General features: G+C 35.9%; 1 protein-coding gene across 2 annotated transcripts in view; it reads left to right on the forward strand.

Moving 5' to 3' along the window:
- Positions 1 to 5,282: 5,282 nt before the first annotated feature.
- Positions 5,283 to 21,854, forward strand: part of LOC128861131 (cyclic AMP response element-binding protein A) — a 34,121-nt gene continuing 17,549 nt past the window's right edge. For both annotated transcript variants that reach the window (XM_054099046.1, XM_054099047.1), the window contains exon 1: positions 5,283 to 5,516. In XM_054099046.1, coding sequence (XP_053955021.1) covers positions 5,351 to 5,516 — 166 coding nt within the window. In that variant the 5' untranslated portion in view covers positions 5,283 to 5,350. The remainder of the gene's footprint in view (positions 5,517 to 21,854) is intronic.

Genomic DNA, 21,854 nt, shown 5'->3' on the forward strand with positions numbered 1-21,854 from the left:
TCCTCGCTATGACAAAATTCTACCATATCAGCCCTTTCCATTTGTCTTTCATTGGTAAGGTGGATGTTTTTTATTCTGTTCCTCATTATAGTCCCTGTAGCATAAATACCACGGTTTAGTAAAGCCTGAAGGAGTGGTATTGTTGTAAAGTATCGGCCAAAAAACACGTTTAAACCTTCTGGAAATGTTTCAACCAAACGTAAAACGAAGGCTGGGCCTACGCCTAAGTTCGTATTGGAAAGTGGTGTCTTCTTTCCTTGGTAGATTTCAAAATCGAGTACCAGCCCTTCAGATGTCGTTAATACTTCGTTCTTTAATCCCACTCCTCTAGGTTTGTTAGGAAGGCTTTGTCTCACGGGGCAACGACCAGTAAATGGGATCATTTGCTCATCTATGGAATAATTATCTCTTGGCTTTCTAGGAATGCTCCGACATGCCGATCTTACAGCTTCAATTAATGGATTAATCCTCCAAAAAACATTTGATTGTTTCTCTGCTTCTGGCACTTCATTTTCGTCCATAACATGGAGGCACATTCGCAAAAGATAAAAGCGATCACGGGACATTGTATCAGCAACAATTGGAAGCCTCGGTTTAGTCTCCCAGTACATGCGCAATCTCGGATAACGTATGCAGCCCATCGCAATATTTATGCCAAAGAAATTCTTTATTTCACCAATTGTAGTCCCAAGTGGTTTTCCTTTCGAAAACATATGGTATCTGTTTGTGTATTCCGCAACGCATTTAAAAAAGTCGTCATTAAAATATTTATAAAAATAGTATTTAGGGGACTCCACATCTATATTAACTTCCACAGAAATGGAAGCACTCTCTTCCAGATTTATTTGAAATGGTCTTTTCCTCCAAATTTCGCGGCGATTGCTGTTTTCGTTTGGTGGTTCCTCAGTACCTTCGACATTCCCTTCGTCACTGTCATCACTTTCATCATTTGCAGATTCACTGTGCGCGCCAGGTAACTCCCAAGTAGCATCTCGAGTTCTCCAAATCCGAGTCTAATAGTGCACCCAATATTTCGTATTCAGTCAATTGCTCTGATTGAAAAAAAAACAAATATTTCGTTAAAAAAGTCCTAACACGCACAATTGTGTCACTTCAAACTAAACTGGCTGTACATTAATTAACGTCACAAAAATACACTTAATTTCACTTTTTAATTAAAACTTGTTTTGTTATTATTATGATAACACATTTTTTAAATATAAATTTCTCGGTTTACACAATTTAAATAATTTTTCTAACTTACTCTTTCGATTAATTTTTGCAAATGATTGAAATGCAATATCAAAATAGCGAAATTCGCGAAAAATAACGGACACCAATAACTGTTCGTTGTGTTTTTATTAAGAAAAAAGCTCGCAGAATTGTGTATATCAGGTTAAATTGCACTAGCGCAGATATTTTCGGAAATATTAGGATTTAAACTTACACGCACAATTGTGCGTACACGGTCGGAAAGGGATACATAAGATAGACGTTAAGGGGGGATTCTACTGTAAAAATCAAATTTTCATGGATTTTGTTTTCATACTTGTATTAATTTAATTAGTAAAAAAAAGTTTAGGGTTACATAAACACAGGTCTTGAGTGTACAAAAAAATTTTTTAAATTTATTTTCATTTCAAAATGGCAGCTGTACAGCCGCTCCCCCGAAACGCCTTTTGAAATCTGCCCACACTGTCGCGCATTTAAAAAAAATCTGAAATGAAAAAAACCAATTTTTTTTTATTATATATCATTATTTTTAGTTGTTAAGCCTATTACTTGCAAAAAAAAATTTTTTTTGTAAAATTTTTGAAGTTTTTTAAAAAATCGACATTTTTTTGTTGTCATTTTGTTATTAAAAAAGGGGTTATAAATAATAAATTTTTTCCCACCATAGCTTTAAAAACTAGTAAATATTGTTAAAAATATACTATCAAAGTTTGAGCTTGATATGTTAATTTTTCACGGAGCTGTGATGTGGGCAATTTTGAAAACGTGGTTTCGAGAAAAACACGCTTAAACAAGCGCATATGACCGTAAACCGCTCGAGCGCTCAGTTTATACCTGCTTTGCTAAAACTTTTATAACTTGAAAACTATTCAAGATTTCTTTTTAAGATTTTCATGGAACATTCTGGAGTTGTTTCTGAGTATGTTTCAACAAAAAGTAAAAAATCGATTTTTTTTAAGTTTTACAGTAGAGGCCCCCCTTAAGAATTTGCAATAAATATTTTTCAAATTCAATGAGCGTTCAGCCGGATGTACATATGTATGTACTTATGTATTGCACATCAGTAAGTAGTTGTTGGGCATCATTCCATAAAACTGATAAACTCACACCTTATACAGTTCCAGAACCTCATACTTGTATCTTTTCTCTTCTTATTTATTTATTCAAATTCGGTTATCGAGTGCTTTGCAAACGAAAAGGTGAGAAACTTTATTATCGATACCGAGAAGAGCCCACGTGAGTGAAATGCAAACAGAAACCCTGTAGGAAAAGTCTGAATCAATTGCCAAATTGTAAGAGCGTCGACGACGGAACTTGGTGGATGAGGAGAGTCGGTTTCTGGTGCAGTAATTTGCAGGCTTCACTCCAGATAGTGATGCACAAACCTTGCTATATTTTCGGGACTGGCATTTCTTTTTTCTTTCCAAGGCAGTTGCGAAAAACAGGCATTTTAAAGCAAAACTCATTTTGTTGGTTGGAAGAAAAATAACGATAAATTTGCATGGATTAAAGTTGAAAGAAGAAAAGCATTTAAAGCGAAAACTTTTCATGAAAGTTACCTCAATTGTCAATAATGGGTACGCATTCTATCGATCCAAAAACCTAATCCTTCCAATCCTTACTCCCGCCCAAAATTCAAAGCATTACTTGCATTGTGGCTGCTAAAACAAACAACAACAAATAAAAACATACAGTTACACATTGCATCAGTGGCGCCAGCAAGAGGAAGCGGACAACCGCGGTAATAGCGCAGACACACCAAATTTAGCGAAGTCCTCAACCATCTGTGCGATCCTTCTAGCAGAAAAATGTGAAACACAGATGGCAGTAAGAAGGCGTTGTTCCTAAGCAAAGGCTGGTGGTCATTCCCACTATTTAGTCCTGGTAGGAACAGGTTAAACACCTATCCTGTCAGATCTCAAAATAGATTAATGAAACCAACGCAAGGTTGAGTCTTGTCGAAGCTCTATGCTCCCGAGAAGAGTGAACAAGGGGGGGCGGGGAAAATCTTCGCCAAATTTCCTTGTACACTAATAACAAAACAAGGCTCTTGAGCTCATTACTACTAGTTTTGGAGTTGAATTGAAAGCTCTCACAAAAGTTGGTTTTAAGCTGTCGAATCGAACGGTATTTACGTACGTCCAGGGGTTGTCAATTTGGCAGTATTTCACAAAACTTGATTGGGAATGTTTTTTGTTGTTACAACAACAGCAAAATCAAGCTCACTATTATCCCAATCGACGGCCAAGTCTGCAAGAGGATCCTCTTTTGCGAATTCTCCAGCCGCAACACGAGTAAGGTTACAGTTTTGTGTTTCATTGATGCAGCTTGTCGGAAATGTTTAAATAAAACAAAACAAAGTTAAATTTCAGGCAAATTTATTTTATATCCTTCAAAATATCACCCATCTGAAGCAACACACATGTGCCAACGCTTAGCCCAGTCCTTCATGAACCCCTGGTAGGCCGACGAAGGGATGGCTTTCAGCCCCTTCGTCGCTTTCTCTTTGATCTTCTCTGTCGACGGAAATCTCCTTCCATGAAGTGGTTACTTCAACTTGGGAAAGAAAAAGACGTCGCACGGGGCTATATCAGGTGAATCATACGGTGCTTGCATGATGGTATTTACTTGGTGTTTGGTCAAATAATCCAGCACAATTTGGGCTCGGTGCGATGGCGCGTTATCATCATGGAAAATCCAAAAATTGTTTGCCCACATTTCCGGCCGTTTGCGACTTACAGCATCTCTCAAACGCTTCAAAACGGATAAATAATATTCTTTATTGACCGTCTGGCCCGATGGAAGGTGCACTACGCTTTGGCAATCGAAAAAAACAGTCAACATCACCTTCTCGGTACTTTCTGATTATAGGTACACAGTCAACTTAACAGCTTCAACTGTCGTATTCAACACTATTTAGTCCGAAGCGACGCAGAAGGGAATGTAGTGGGGTAAAATTGACACTATGAAGGATACCGAAGTGCAAAATTAGCCAGTGGCTAAGCGAGCGAGAAATGAAGGAACACCAATCAGTAATTATTCTGAAGACACCAGAAGCCAACTAGTGTAGTAGCAGGGAATTTAGTGAAAAATTTGTTGTTGTAGTCTCTACTAAACGCATTAGTTGCACTTGCAATATTTCAAGCCTAATAAAACTATGTTGAAATATATATTCATAGGCGCCCTTACATGCGCGGAAGCGCCGTAATTATCAACAAAACAAAATTAAATTCACCAGACACAAAAAAAAACATGTACATACGAGTATCATCAAAAACAAATTAAAATTATATTTGTGTTTTCTATGATTGAATCTTACTAATTGTACTTCCACTATCAGCAAAGCGCCGAACTTCAAAAAGCGATAGCATACAGAGTCTGCTGGTACATTATCATCACCAAGGATGAACACGCACCTACACATAAAACAAGAAAAATTTTTAAAAGTATTAAATGGTAATGTAACAAAAGTGTCAATCACACAATGTATGTACATATCTATGTGTCTATGAGTTTTCAGCGCTGGCGAAGTAATTTTCGAAGCATGTCAAATAAGTAAGAAATACTGATAAGATTGGTGCGCAAACGTAAATAAACTAACTTAGGTATTTGCTACTTCAAAAGCAACATTATTTTAAAGTAAATTAAAAAAGGCGCTGCACTGTTGCTGCCAACACATGCACATGCATATAATGCCTTAAAATTACAAATACAAAAGAGAAAAGTGAAAATTTACGAAACGATTGACGCCCTCATAGATTAGCTTTAAAAAAGTATAGATAGAAAAATATTAAAAAATCATTTTGCGCAAACTTAAATTCTCCGTAAAAGCACGAAAGCGAATAAGTAGAAAATTCCAATCAGTAATTTGGGTTTGACTGGATGTTCAAGGGCTTATCTTTGCTTACCTAATAGGAGCTTGTGCAATATTATTATTCATAATAATTAAGTTATTTATAGTAATGCCACATTTAGCTTTCATTTATTATATTTTAAGTGCATAGACACTCATTTACAATGTAATTTTCTTCTCAGCTAATTGCTTTTTATTTTATTAATTTTCTTTTAGACGGAATCTCTGAAAATCTCTACAGATTCGGATTTGCACGATTGGTTTATGGAACGCGATATGAAGGATCCGGCAGTTATGATCCTAAATGATAAGCTCATGTCAGATGCTCTATTCAATTTGCAGCCAATCAAGTCGGAACATTCGTATAGTTTGAATAGTGATGGAGATTCTTTGCCGGATTCGCCACGTAGCCTGCAAACAAAAATGGATGGTGAGTACAAATATTTACATATACCTTCTGCTCAAATATGAACGAGACGTTATCAATAAAACGGTCCGCGGATGACATATGGCTAAAATAATTTTTTTGTTTTTTGGTAGGACTGTTATGAGTCAAACCACGTCAAGTGGACCCCGAATTTTCCATCAAATTCCCGATTTTAAGATCAAATGCATTTTTGGATAGAGAATTTGTCACATAATAATTGCTGTGAATAGTTTTTTTTTTATTTCGCTTTTTATTTATGTTATTAACAATTGAATTTTTTTGCATGATATTCTTGTAAAATCAATATCTCAGAAACTGCAATTGATAATTTGATGAAATTTATTTCGGTTACCGAAAAATGTTTACTCTACCGATTTAACATTCAAAGACTGTGTATTTATTGAAACAATAATTTTTAACAATAATTTTTATGAAAAATCGCAGTTATTTTTGCGTTCTTCACGCTCTAAATGGACAATATTACAGTCAGATTAAGCGCACAATGCTCACCTTTAATAATCTGTAAAAAAAACTTTGTTCATCCAATTCGTTCTGAAGATATCGAATTTTTTGTCAGTCGAGGCACTACGCACGAAAACGAACTTGCATGAACATGGCTTTGCAGAGTCGTACAGTCGCCGCAACTTCTAGTGTCAGTGTGCTGTGATTCCTAGTATGTTGTCTATGCTTTGAGGTTAGAAAAAAATTATTATGTATTGTTATGAAAATGGTTCGACCTGATGAGTGTTGTAATCCGTTGGGGAAAAAAGGTCATAATTACGTACGTCATAATTTGTGCCAAATAACCGCTCACTTGGATGTAAAATTCAACAATATATCGGTAAATACGTTTGCAAATCATGTCGTATGAAGATATATAGAGATGGAAGTGTTACTGAAAGCGCAGCGTATATACGTCCACGTCCATGTGGGTATAATCTTGATATTTATCTATACTAATATTATAAAGAGGAAAACTTTGTTTGTTTGTTTGTTTGTAACGAATAGGCTCAAAAACTACTGGACCGATTTTAAAAATTCTTTCACCATTCGAAAGCTACATCATCCACGAGTAACATGGATTACATTTTATTTTGGAAAAAAATAGGGTTCCGTAAGATATTTGGATTTTTCGGACACAAACTGAAAAAAATCATATATATAAAATAAAGTCAACTTTTTGTGTGTGTTCGCTAACCGGCCGCGTCTGCACCGAATTAAACCAAACTTACACACATTGTTAAGAAGATATTGAAGATGGTTTCCGTATAGTTTGGATACCTATTGGTGGATAGGGCTCGAGATATAGGTCAAAACGTGGACCCGGGTAACCTTCGGATGTGTATGTACAATATGGGTATCAAATGGAAGCTGTTGGTGAATGCTTTAGTTCAGAGTATTTCCATCCGCTCCGTGACTAGGGTCTCGAGATAGAGACCAAAACGTGGATCCTAGAATGTGTTTGTACAATATGGATATCAAATTGAAGCTGTTGGTGAATGCCTTAGTACAGAGTATTTTTCATGCCGCTCCGTGACTGGGGTCTCGAGATATAGGTCAAAACGTGGACCCGGGTAACCTTTGGTTGTGTATGTACAATATGGGTATCAAATGAAAGCTGTTGATAAGTGCTTTAATACGGGGTAATTTTCATACCTATTGATGACTAGGGTCTGGAAATATATGCCAAAACGTGGACCCGCCGTGTCTTTGCACCGAATTAAACCAAACTTACACACATTGTTAAGGAGGTATTGAAGATGGTTTCCGTATAGTTTGGATACCTATTGGTAGATAGGGTCTCGAGATATAGGTCAAAACGTGGACCCGGGTAACCTTCGGATGTGTATGTACAATATGGGTATCAAATGGAAGCTGTTGGTGAATGCTTTAGTTCAGAGTATTTCCATCCGCTCCGTGACTAGGGTCTCGAGATAGAGACCAAAACGTGGATCCTAGAATGTGTTTGTACAATATGGATATCAAATTGAAGCTGTTGGTGAATGCCTTAGTACAGAGTATTTTTCATGCCGCTCCGTGACTGGGGTCTCGAGATATAGGTCAGAACGTGGACCCGGGTAACCTTTGGTTGTGTGTGCACAATATGGGTATCAAATGAAAGCTGTTGATAAGTGCTTTAATACGGGGTAATTTTCATACCTATTGATGACTAGGGTCTGGAAATATATGCCAAAACGTGGACCCGCCGTGTCTTTGCACCGAATTAAACCAAACTTACGCACATTGTTAAGTAAGTATTGAAAATGGGTTTCGTAAAGTTTGGTTGGAGCACTAGCAACGGGTACAGCGTTCTTTTGAACCAGCCATAATGTCGCTTACTTTTTTAACGCTTGGGGCGGAACTGAACTGTCAGATTGACAGTGTGAGTCACAATGGGTCTACATTTCTTTCTGATTTGGATGCCATAAGGAAAAAACGTAAGTGCAACATGTAAAAATTGTTTGTGAATTTTTTTGGAGTGGATTTTGGAACAGTGAATAATTTCTTACGAAATTTGAGAATTTAATGTGAAATCCGAATGAAATTATGTGTTCGTGAAAAAAAAATTTTTTTCGTTTTTTTTTTTTGAAAAATATAAATGGATAATGGTTAAAAAAGCTCCAATGCTTAATAAAACATATAAATTGAAACGAAAAATTCATGGATGATCAGGAAAAAAGACGATTGTTTATTCATATGCGTTGATTTGAAATTTAAAAACAATCTTCTTTTTTCCTGATTTTCAATTTATATTTTACTAGCAACCCGCCCAGCTTCGCACGGGTATAAAATATATACCCTATGTCACTCACTGAAAAAATTATTAAAATCGATCCAGTAGTTTTGGCTTATTCATTATTGCCCGTGGCCCGCACGCGTTAAATTTGGAGTAAAACAATTCCCCTTTCTTTATAGCATGAAGATTTCCTGCTATCTTTGGGATATCTAAATTCATACCCTACATTTTTGCATATTAACTTTTTGCATTTTTACATATGTATTTATTTTATTTTTACAGCAATTACTATATTACAGAATGTCTTTATATACAACGTTCATAGCCTTCTTGTATACATATATAGTGCATTGAATAGATATTATTTAGGCAAATAAAGTCAATTAGTTCTCAAAATTTGTGACAGAAAATTTTGATTAATTTTTTCTAGTGCTGACCAAGGAGCAGAAAACGATGAGTCTGAAGTTTCTTCTGATGCAGAAGAATGTTCGGATAGTGAAGCTAATTTTGAAAACCAGGAAATTCAGAATGACCTAAAATTAGAAAAGGTGAACAATACTATATTTTACAGGAACTTGGTGAACCGCCAATAAAAAAACGAGGTTTTTCAAAATTAAGTGATATGAATGTCACAGTGATAATAGCAGAAATCATCAACTTTTTGAATCTATTGTATATTAACACAAAAAAGATTTCGGAATCGAAGCCGAATGGAATTTCTTCGCGACTTCCCATGGAAAGGGAGCGTGCGATGGGGTCGGCGGAGCAGTTAAAAGGCTAGCCCGAAAAGCTAGTATGCAGCGTGTTGCTGGGAATCATATTCGCGATGCTAAAGCTCTTTTCGAGTGCGTTTAAATCGATAGCTTTTGTTTTTGTTTTTTGTTCGCAAAAAGATCATGATGCATATGAAAAAAAAACCAAACGCAATACAATAATTGAGGCAATAGCTATCAAAAAAACGCGGCAATTTCATCACTTCGAACCTGCAAGTAACAAAAAGATTCGAAGTAAAATCTTCTCCGAGGACACATCTTGTTTCGAGACTATTATTACTAATTAAATTTTGTATGTTTTAATGTAGATATGGATGTATGTAATAAAAATTCTAGTAATGAAACCCCTCATTTTTGAATCCTTAATCCTTTTGTATGTCTTTTTTAAGTGCTATACGTTTTAGCGTATGATCTCATGGGACAATGCAAGGCCAACTGCGAAGCGCGTCGCGTTGCATCAGACTATACTGCGCATCAAAACTTTACACAGTTTGACAGCAAATTCGATATCTTCAGAACGGATTGGATGAACAAAGTTTTTTTTACAGATTATTAAAGATGAGCATTGTGCGCTTAATCTCACTGTAATATTGTCCATTTAGAGCGTGAAGAACGCAAAAATAACTGCGATTTTTCATAAAAATTATTGTTAAAAATTATTGTTTCAATAAATACACAGTCTTTGAATGTTAAATCGGTAGAGTAAACATTTTTCGGTAACCGAAATAAATTTCATCAAATTATCAATTGCAGTTTCTGAGATATTGATTTTACAAGAATATCATGCAAAAAAATTCAATTGTTAATAACATAAACAAAAAGCGAAATAAAAAAAAAACTATTCACAGCAATTATTATGTGACAAATTTTCTATCCAAAAATGCATTTGATCTTAAAATCGGGAATTTGATGGAAAATTCGGGGCCCACTTGACGTGGTTTGACTCTTATAAGCTTACATGGCAAATTTCAGCGTGATATGTCCCATAATTTTGTTTTCTGTGCTACTGTAAACAAGTCAAGCTTGGAGTGTGTTCTTATTTTCATATTTTCGTAAGAGAGGCGTTAAAAAATATAAAAAAGATTTACTTGCACTCTTTGTGAAGGAGTTTCGCATTTTAAGTAGGTGTGAAAAAAGGTTGCTGGCATCATGTTGCGCGATGTTTTCTCGGCGTGCACTGAGTACTACTTTGCCGTGAGATACATACGAAATCTCACGCGACATTTTTCAGGTTATGGAAATTTCGAGTTGGAATTAGCTTGGATTCCTTTGATCCCGACTTTTTTTTAACTATCAATATAACAAAAGTAAAGAATGGTTTAATTCAAAAAAAATACCAGTCTAACGGTTAGACGCGATAGAAGTGATACCTTCCGTAAAACAAACTGAGAGAGAATGAGACGAAAGCAGCATTAGGAGCGGGATAATTATAGGTTCATTATAATATTGCTATAAAGTTAATATTTTATTTTCTTCATTTTATTATTATTCATCCTCAATGTTTTCAATTTCAACAATTGATACGAGTGGCTTATGATAGCTAAAATATGATACAAATGCTTTGGTTTCGATGTTGTCAACCTATCTCTGAAATACCGCGTCAATTGTTGTTTTTGATCGTGTTGTCGATTCAGTGCGATTGTTACACATTTTTAAATTGAATGTTGAATTGAGAAAGTCAATTAAAGGAACCGCTGTGTCCAATGCAAAATTTACGTTAAAATCGCCACTTAAAATCATTGGAACTTTATCGTAATCTTTTCTATGTATCCGCGATAGTTCTGGTGTATACTTTATCAAATTTTCGCGAATGAATTCCGTGATGCTATTTATTGATTGATTCGGTGAAATATAAATTGCCACAATTAAAACTGTTTTTCCATTGCTCAATCTGGTTTCGCATGCACATATTTCTCCCACTTTAGAGAGCTGAACAGACAGTGATTCTAGTTGCTGTGCATTCAGATCTATCTGTGGAGTTACAATACGAGCACCGTCATTTTGATTGTGGTATATTGCAACACCGCCTGCAATTGCGGTAAATATTTAAAAATGAAAATATTTACGAATATAAAAATACGGACGCAATACAGCACACGCGGTTGCTATTATGAGCGTCGTAACGCGTATATTACACAGACGTACTAACATACACACAAACATTCGTAGGACGCTTGGTCTAAGCAAGTATTAGGTAGTGTAGTATAGGTATACATAATGCCTTCTCGCTCACTGTGGCTCCGTAATACGCAGGCGCGCACACATACGTACTAGCATACATACAAACATACATCCCAGCAAAACCTGCGTGACCGAAACTCTCACACAATTACACTTTTTTATTTGTTACTAACACATATGCACTCGTATTTGTTTGGAAATCGACTTTTTTTTTTGATTCTCCGTCACCTTTGGCAAATGTGTAAGCAGTAAGCAAACTTTATTCCTATCTTTTTTCTCATTTTTGCATCAATAGAAATAGAACAAAAGAAAACGATAGCCACTTATCAAAGCAATAAGTCAAAAAGATATCTTTTCTCTCTTTTTGATATCAAAGTAGGCCGAGAATCAAATTGTCAACCTTTGGCAAATGTGTAAGCAGTAAGCAAAGTTCATTCAAATACTTTTACTCATTTTTGCATCAATCGAAGTAAATAAGCGCCGTAGCCGAATGGGTTGGTGCGTGACTACTATTCAGAATTCACACAGAGAACGTCAGTTCGAATCTCGGTGAAAGCAAAATTAATAAAAACATTTTTCTAATAGCGGTCGCCCATCAGCAGGCAATGGCAAAACACCGAGTGTATTTCTGCCATGAAAAAATTCTCCTCATAAACATATCATAAAACAAAATAAAATAAATGTATAACAAAAATTTTTTTTTTGTGATTCGAACCAAGGATTTTGGATCGGAAGCCCACATTGCTAGCCGCTAGGCTATCGCGCTGTGCTGCCGGCGCTGGCCTAAAAGTTATTTTGTTCGTCGCTACGTTTATATAAAACTGGCACTGGCAAACGAATCCATATGTATGAAAGGGATAAAAAATCACACGTACACAAAATTTTTGGCACGATTTTCCCAACGCTTTTAACAAAGTGATTGCAAAGGGGCGGGGCTAGTGACAGTTTACAGACCACGCGTGGCGGTTATGTGCAGGGTAATATGACCACCACTCTTCTTGCTGGGATACGTATCACGCTTGAACTAAACACCAAAGCAAGTAATAGGCAGTGTAGTATACATACTACAATACTCACTATACTAGCGTGGCTCAGCAGTACGCAGCCACACATATATACGTATATCAACATATAACGCTTCGTAGTGTCGCTTTTTCGTTCCATCGAGTCTCAAATCACTCCCAACGATTCTAAAGAAGTTTTCACTTCAAAAAGCTTTTCAATTTTCAATATATCGTGGAAACGAAAAAAATATTGTTCATTTTCTCTGTTACCTGTCGCGTTGCAGCCTTCTGCTATTCACGTAAGATTTTTGAGAAATTTTTAAGGAAAACACAAATGTTTTTATACCAATTTCATGGCTTTTAACTAGAATTTCTAGAAAGATGTATAGATTTATAACTTATGAATTTTAGTAGAATAAAGTGGAAGTTAGAAGTTGCTGCAAAATGCATTAATTTTTTTACTTGGCGGGGTTGCGTATTTTCTCCATTTAACAAAAAAGAACTGTATGTGCACTTGTGAAACAATTTGAAATAATTGGAGCTCCCAACATGGGAGCATTCTGCTTCAAAAGAAACCACAGATAAGTTGAAGACAGATCTAAGCTTGTTCGTCTCAGCTAAGATACCAGTGAGAGTTCATACTATGTTTACTTGTACCTATTTAAAAAATCCTCTAAATTTCGGCCCTAGAATCAGTAGATGGTCATAGTTTACACTTTGTGTTCCAATTACAGTCTGTGTCAGAAGAAAAGAACCGGTTTTTTTCTTGTAACTTCAAGATATATTTCGTTCTACTTTTAGCTGTATAATAGTCCCACTCAAGGGCTACGATACCAATGCTAACTCAGGTTAGTGTCGTTCGAAACTTTCCCGTAAACGCAACTAAACAAAAATGAGTGAGAAGTACGCGAAGCGTTTTGAGGCGATATTTTTATGCAAGCATTCGAAAGGGCCGAAATTATCTCACGCCGTGGCAGCAAAAGTAATTAAAAAATCAAAAAAGGTTGTTGGGATGTGAAATCAGCGGTATAAGGTGTACAAAAATGTTGATGACTTTTCCAAGCGCGACTTGAAGCGAGTGACGACAAAAAAATAGGATAAAGTGATCGTCCAACTTTTTAAGCGGTGCCCTTTTTTGTGACTACCCGAAGCAGTTCTTGCTAAAAAGGGAATAGATGTGAGTATCAACACTATCGAACGTCGACTGAAGGAGGCGAACATAACCTACCGTCCCACATCATCAAAACCACTGCTCTCAAACATCAACCCCATTGAAAATGTGTAGGAAACTATGAAAACGCATCTTGCCGGAAGGCCAATCCATGATTTCCAGCAACTCACAAGCGTCAAGTTAGCAAAATCTAGTCGTGTTTGTCGACGAGCTACGCAGAAAAGCTGATGCCATGCTATACTCGACAATGATGGAGACTACACGGCTCATTGAGTAATTGCGGCTCGTAGTTTTGTACATACTTTCATGTAAAAAAATTTGAAATATATATCTTTTATACTTCATGAATATTCGCGATTCCTTTTTTCTGACACAGACTGTATGCTAATTCATCTATGAGTGAAGACCTGTTTGAGCCTGCACTTTACAACCAATTCCATTGGCTTCGGTATGGAAATTTAAGAACAATCCTTTTTTGGTATTAGCGTATGAAGTGTTCAACTCAACAAATCTCGAATATCTCCAAAAACTTAAATCAATCGGACAGGCTCAGTAATTCACTTCCGTGTGAATTTCATTGAATTTTTCTGTTAGTTGCCCAAATGCTTTTATGAGAATTTTCATCAAGTAGCTATGTATGTACTATTTTTTTCCACATTATTCCATATTTCGCCATTAAATTTGAAATTAGTTTTTACCCGCAGTTCCTTGAATCTCCTATTTTGACTCTATCTATTCACTTAAATGAGAATTTTAAATTATTTCATTATCAACAGAATTCAGCGAAACTTATTTTTAGCTCGACACAAATACATGCACACAAATGCACATATATTCAGACATTTGTAATTGCATGAAGTGCAGCCTTGCTGCAATCTTTGTTAGTGGGTGGAGCGATGTTCGCTATGTACTTGTGCGCGACAAGCTCCATAAAGGTTATCAAAACAACACACAAATTATGATTTCCGAGTAGAAGATATCACAGTTGTTTGTTGCTTTGCATGAGTGCTGTGGGCACTAGGTGATAATTGACAAAAGCAAAAAAACCATGGACCAATACACAATTGTACTTATACATTCTGTCAAAAAAGTAAAGGGAATTGTCCAATAAAACGCAAAATAATTGTTTAATCATCAAAATTTATTTTGTCGCTTTCAAATTAGGCTCAACATGCATATGCCAACGATTAGTCCACTCATCAAAGCACCTTTTAAACGCGATTGAAGAGATTTTCTTCAGCTCCTTTAGCGAATTCTCAAAGCGGCGTCCGCGGAGTGGCAATTAAAATTTGAGAAAAGCAAAAAGTTACAGGGAATAAATACGGTGAATACGGTGGCTGTTCGATGATACTTGTCGAGTGTTTGGTCAAAAAAGTGTTCCAATATAAGCCTTGTGAGACAGTGCGTTACCATGGTGCAAGATCCATGAGTTTTCTTTCCACAAATTGGGCCTGTTCCTACGCACATTCTCTCTCAAACGTCGCATAACTTCCAAATAATATTCTTTATTTACCGTAGAATCGTTTGGAATGAATTCCGAGTGCACAATACCATGATAATCAAAGAAAACGAGTAGCATGACTTTCACTTTTGACCGACTTCGACTTTGGCTTTTGGGTTTCGGCTCATGTGAATAGCGGCATTCAGCCGCCTGTTATTTGGTTTGCATGTCAAACTCATATACCCACGTCTCATCACCTGCGATAATGCGCTGGATAAACGTTGGGTCCGAATTCACTTGCTCAAGCATGCATTCAGCTACCTTCTTCCGATGAATTTTTTGAAAGAAATTCAACTCTCTTGGAACGAGTCGAGCACCCACGCGCTTCATGCCCAATTGATGGTGTAAAATGTTGTGAATTGATTCGCGAGACCAGCTAAGGTCAAGAGCTACCTCACTCAAACCTAAATGATGGTTCGACAGCACCATTTCTTTGACTTTCTCGACGTTTTCATCCATTGAAGACGTTGATGGGCGCCCAGATCGGGGCAAATCTTTCACGACTTCTCGGCCTTCTACAAAAGCCGTATACCCCCGTAGACCCGTGTTTTTAAAAAAGAACACTCGCCATAGACTTTCTGTAACATTTTCAACGATTCGGCATACGAAATCCCGTTCAAACACTCAAAATTTAAGACCATTTCTTTGTTCGATATTTTTATCCATAGTGAAAATCGCAGAGTACACCTGCGGTTGACTGATATAATTAAATGCCAAAAACAAGCCAATTGATAGATCACGCTCAAACTCTGTGACACTATAGGGGACAGTTGTACCCACATTCCACCAAAAATAATGTAGACATATGTGTAACGTGCGCTTTTGAAATGGGCAATTCCCGATACTTTTTTTACAGAACGTGAAGAGTTTTCCAATAAGAGGTGTTATTCAATGTTAAGATCAATGGTTTCGTTGCTTGTGTGGCACGTAGCGCCGTCTTGTTGAAAATAATCGTTGTTCAGATCAATACCATCCAATTCCGGCCATAAAAAAACGTTAATCATCTCTCGATAGCGCAATCCATTCACCGTAAGTGTTGCTCCAGCTTCATCTTCGAAAAAAGTAAGGTCCAATGACTCCGCCGGACCATAAACCGCACCAAACAGTCACACGTTGAGGAGAGAGAGGCTTTTCAACAATGATTCTTGGATTTTCTGAGCCCCACATCCGACAATTTTGCTTGTTGAGGGAGCCACCGAGGTGGAAATGGGCCTCATCACTCAAGATGATTTTTCGACAACAGCTCGAATTTTTTCACCAATTTCTGTATTGCCATCCGACAAAGTGCTTCACGATGACCCAAAAATGTTCGAGTTTTACAAACCGTCTCTACCAAATTTTCACCATTTGTATAGTGAATTTTAATAATTTCAATGCGTTGTTTAATCGTGTATCGTTCCATTTTTAGTAATAGCGAAGTTTCTACTTCTCAAATGTCAAAAAATGGCAGCTTCAAAAGTGCCATCTACCGAAATAGCGGGCTATTCAAAATAACACCTGTTATTGGAAAAGTCTTTATATGATAGGAGAGCCTCTCAAGCAATATTGATACCCTTTTTTCAAGTTAGGCTGTTGCAAAATAGTAAATATTTAAATCCCGAAAATCGCGGTATCATAAAAATGTAAAAAATTGCATCCCTAGTATGTCTGTATAAGTATTCATTAAATGAAATGGTTTTATAAATATTGGCTCCCTTGTAACACTGCTCTTAACGTCACTCCCTTTTTTGTTTTCAACAGTTTAATTATATAGCATGTATATATATATATATATATATGTATGTATATATACATTTTTTTTTGTTTTTTTCATATACACACATACATACATTTGTATTTAAACAATGCATGCAGGTTTAGCGCAAGTAACCTCACTCCACAAATTTCGTTACCGGCAAATTGCAGCTCTTTAGTTTCGCCACAAAAAAATTATTATTTTTGTTTTTAACAAATTGCTACACTTTTTTTGATGTTATGTTTTATTTATTTTCTTTTTATCGAACTGAATGGAAAATTTTAATTTATATATGGAAAATTGAAAAACTCATTTAACACGATACTCGTGCAGATGCATGTGCTATTGTCGCTAATACTAGGCGAGCGTAGTGAAGTGGCGATTGGAACGTTGCTTAGGTAATGGAGTAATTTAAAATTTTTTGTATTTGTTTTTGTTTTGTTTTAGGAAGTGCTAATACATACAGCAATAAGCTATTCGCTGTTTACTCCACTTTAAGTTTCTATATATTTTAAGTATATTTGAGATGTATAGGAAATTGCCGACAAACAGTGCGCGCCGCTATAAAATGGAGCTATAAAGTAATGAAACACGCTTTTGGTGTAAATCTATTTCTGGTGGAAAAATATAAAACTGAAATAGCTTAGTGGTTGGAAAAATCATTTCTGCGTGTTTTGAGGCATTTGTAACGCTACCAGTGCATGCACGATTACTTGTTTAGGGCACTGTACCCGAGAAAGTTTATAATAATAGATAGCAAACTGAAAAAACGTGCTTAAAATACTATTCAAATGCACGTGCAAGTGATAATTTAGAACGATACGAATTATTTTTTATTAAAAACTATAGTAAAAAAAGTTTGCAACTAGGAAATAAATCTTCAATTTGATGATTTCTGTAGGTAGGTAGGCATGGTAGCTGTCGCAACGACACACTTAGACCTTTCGTAAGTCCATTGTGATACCACTGGAGCTTATCCTTATCCCATGGTTTCCTTTTCAAACCATCCGGTAGCTTTAAGAAACAAGCAAAGCTTCGTTACTTTATATGCGCTATGTCCGCTACATCGGTTAAAAATGTCGTATCAAGAATGCGAAGCCTCCTTATAGCTAAGCTTTCACACTCACATAAAAGGTGTCTGACTGTTTCCTCTTCTTCTGTATTAAGACAGATTCTACAGAAATCGAAGTACGGGAGTCCTAACCTTCTAGCGTGGCTGCCTATTAAACAATGACCAGTTAATATGATTTCTGTAAAGTAATTAAAATTTAGTGAGTCTTCTAAAATATATTAAGTGAAAACAACTCAATTTTTTTTTAATTTTTAGACGAATAACTCATTTTTTTGTTGTTCACAGAAAAGGTAAAATCGTTGTAAATTACAAGTATTTAAAAAAAGAACCGGTGATTTTTCATCAAATACCAAAGTCAAAGTAAAGAGTGATAAGAATGGGGGTACTTTTTCCTATAGGGTTTTTTTGACAGGTCACGCGTGACTACTGTCAAACTAAATACATAATTTTTTTCAGTATTTACTGACATTCCATCATGGAAAGACTTACGCCTAAAAAACGTTTACAAATCGTAAAATTGTATTACGAAAATCGACGCTCTGTGAAAAGCGACGCTCGTGCGCTCAGGTCAACTTTTGGTGTACATAACCGTCCTACCGAACGAAATATTCGGCCATCGGCAAAGTTGAGAATAATTTCACATTATTGGATAACACTCAACCGATTAGACAACGTATAACCCGAAGTGTGGAGAATATTGTGGCTGTAAATGAGAGCTTTTCCAAAGACTCGGAAGAATCGATTCGGCGCCGATCTCATGGCACTACTTGGGCGATTTTACGCAAAGATCTTGGTTTGAAAGCGTATGAAATACATCTAGTTCAGGATTTAAAGTCGGCCGATCTTTCAAAGTGTCATAAACCAGTCGTTAGGCGCTTGAAAAACTGACCGAAATTTCGAATTTTGGGACACGATTTTTTTTAGCGAATACGCCCTTTTCCGGCTTAACAGCTACGTCGCTAAGATCAATTGCCGTATTTGGCGTGAAGAACAATCCGAAGCCTTTCAAGGAGAGCCATTACATCAATAGAAAACAACCGTTTGGTGGAGCCTATAGGATAGAGGCATCATCGGCACATATTTCTTAAAAAATGAGGCAGGTCCCAATGTGAATGGCGAACGCTATCGCACCATTGTAAACAACTTTTAATGCTTGAAATTGAAGCCCATGATCTCCAAAACATTTGGTTCCAACTCTACGGCGCTATTGCGTCGTTTCGATGTGCAATTTATCTCTCGTCTCGGACCGGTAGGTTGACCACCAAGTTCGTGTGATATCACACCTTTGGACTGTGATTTGTGAGGGTTTGTAAAGTCTAAATACTTTGAGGATAATCCATGCTTCGATTGAGGCATTGGAATTCAACATTACTAGAGTTGTTCACGAGATATCGACCGAAGTCCGCCAGCGAATCATTCAAAATTGGTGTTTACGCATGGCCGAATTATAGCGCAGTTGTGGCCAACATTTGAAAGGGACTATCTTCAAAAAATAAATGGCATGAATGGTTCTACACAAAAATAATAAAGATTGCGCAATCAATGTGAATTTTCGTTGTTTAATTTTAGTTTAAATTCCGATACCTCTATATTGATCACCCTGTAACTTTTAAGTAATTAAAATTTTAATAGAGAGACTTATGCAGAAGGTTTTTTGTGAAGAGCTTTTTCATGGCAGAAATACACTCGGAGGTTTGCCATTGTCTGGCGAGGAGAAACCGGATTTAGAAAAACACGTTGGTGTTTCGTGCCCGATGTTTCGAATCTGTGCACTTTCGGCTTCAAGTTTATAAGGTGAAAGTTCTTTTTTTTTCCCCAATATTTTAACTCTTATATCAGCACTTTTATTCAGCTAATGAATTTTTTCTGCATTAAAAAAAGTTTTAAATCTTGATTCTTAACAAACTGTTTTCTTTCTTAGTGAGAAGAAATATGATCCGTACGACATGCGGGCGGAACGGGCGGGTTTTCGCTAGTTAATCTTGAAAAATAGATATTTTAATGATTACTTATTCTCAGCTGAAACATCCCTTTTCTTATGTACACGAATAGATATGCATACAAATTCTAGCCATAAAAAAAAACGAAGAATATCAAACAAAGACACACAAAAACACCCAAAAACAATTGCCTAAATAATGATTTGTATGGAAATACAGTTGCAGAAATGAAGTTAATTTGGAGGGCCTCCGAGCGCATTTGACAAAACAAAACAAAAATGTGCTAATACATATATTTACATACGTACAGATGTATACACAGGTGCATTTAGAATATGATAATAAGAGGAAAGGCTGTTACTTGTGCGTGTCGTATTTTTTTTTTTTTTTTTTATAAAAACGTATTTGACAAATGCTACTGTCAGTTGTGGAAGGTTGATGTGGTAAACGCGGATACCTTCCATGTCACGGAAGTTGAAAGAAGTACATGCGCTTGTATTTCATTTCAATATGAAAAAAAAATTTAAAGCTTGATCATTGTATGATTTTATTTTATTTCATAACACTGTGCGACAGCAACTTTTGGTCTAGGTATTAATAAAAGCTTAGTAAAAACAAAATTGATTTTTACGAACCATTTTTTGGGGAGGCTACAATAAAAATCAATTTTTGACATTTTCCTATTGTAAGTTTTGCACATTTCGGCTTCTTAATCAAGTTGAAAAGAAAATAAGGCATTTTAAATTTTTTTACTAGGTTGACGTTTTTTTTTGGAAGTACCCATTAGTAAATACATATACATATGTATGTATATATGTATATACATTATATATATTTCAAAATTTACATATATAGATGACATATACATACATACATGCTTATAAATATATGTGTCCTTATGTGTATACCCACAGGCAATCATATGTACCTATGGAAGCTTGGTATAGTTAAAATGAATGCATGCAATATTTTATGGTTTTTTTTGTTACATTTTTCTCAAGTACGTTTAACCCATAGGTGCTCAATGTCTTTGACAACCCCTAGTGAAATTTTCCAAGGAATCTTTTTGTAGAACATATTAATCCTTTAACACCAATTTTAAGAGGGCTTTTGAACAATTTTTGAAAAAATAGGTTAAATATTCACATAACGGTGGGATTCAACGGGTTAATATGTTCTACAAACAAATTTATCGTCGAATTTTACTAAAAGTCTGCTAAGACGAAATTTAAGAAAAATCAATATTTGAACTGGATTCACCAGATTATTTAATATGGCATTTGATCAATATTGCGAAACTTTAATACACTGTAAAAAAAATTGTGACCCAGTAGATTAAAACCCAGTTGGGGGTTTTACTATTCTACATGAGTACATTCATTTGCAATTGGTTTGGTTTGGGCCCGAGCCGATGACCTGAAAATTGTCGTACTGTGTAATTAATTAACATTTTAATTAATTATTTAATTAACTTCCTAACTTTTATATTTTAGATGCATCATAAGTCTAGGAATTCTATGTAAAAAATAACTCAAAACATTTTTGTGGAACATTTTAATCCACTAACTCCTCAATGGATGGGTCTTTTTTGACTCTTTTGGACGAAAGGGCCAAAAAACCTCATTACAGAAATATATAACGGATTGAAATATTCCACAAAAATGTCTGCCATAAAATTTCACTTAAAAAAAGAAAGTGAGAAAATTCCGCTCTTACTATGAGTCGCTGACGCATATCGAGGTTAGGTTTTGTCATTAGCATCTCGTGGAAGAAAAAAAAATGCACTATAACGCTCCAGCCCACGGCTCACCAATTGTGGTCGCAAAATTAATGGAAATAGAATTCCAACTCGTTTCACATCCCCCCTATTCTGCAGAATTGGTTCACTCGGATCATGCGGACTACTATTTGAGCTCCAATTTGAAGAAATGGCTGGCGGGAAAAAGATTTTATTCAAACGAGTAGGTGATTGCCGAAACGAATGCCTATTTTTGAGAATTTTACAAATCCTATTATGCAGAAGTGATCAACAAACTAGAGCAGCTTTGGATGAAGTGTATACGCCTGAAATAACATGTTTTTTTGCCCTTTTAAGCAGAAATATCTTAAAGTGGAAGCCACTCAACACAAATTTTGTTTGTTCGATCTGTTTTAACTATAGAATTGAATTTATAAATAAACTCTTGATAATACTCGTAATAATAAACGTGCCTCTCTGGCTTTAGGA

Source organism: Anastrepha ludens, chromosome 4 (assembly GCF_028408465.1).
Source record: "Anastrepha ludens isolate Willacy chromosome 4, idAnaLude1.1, whole genome shotgun sequence".
NCBI classification, from domain to species: domain Eukaryota; kingdom Metazoa; phylum Arthropoda; class Insecta; order Diptera; family Tephritidae; genus Anastrepha; species Anastrepha ludens.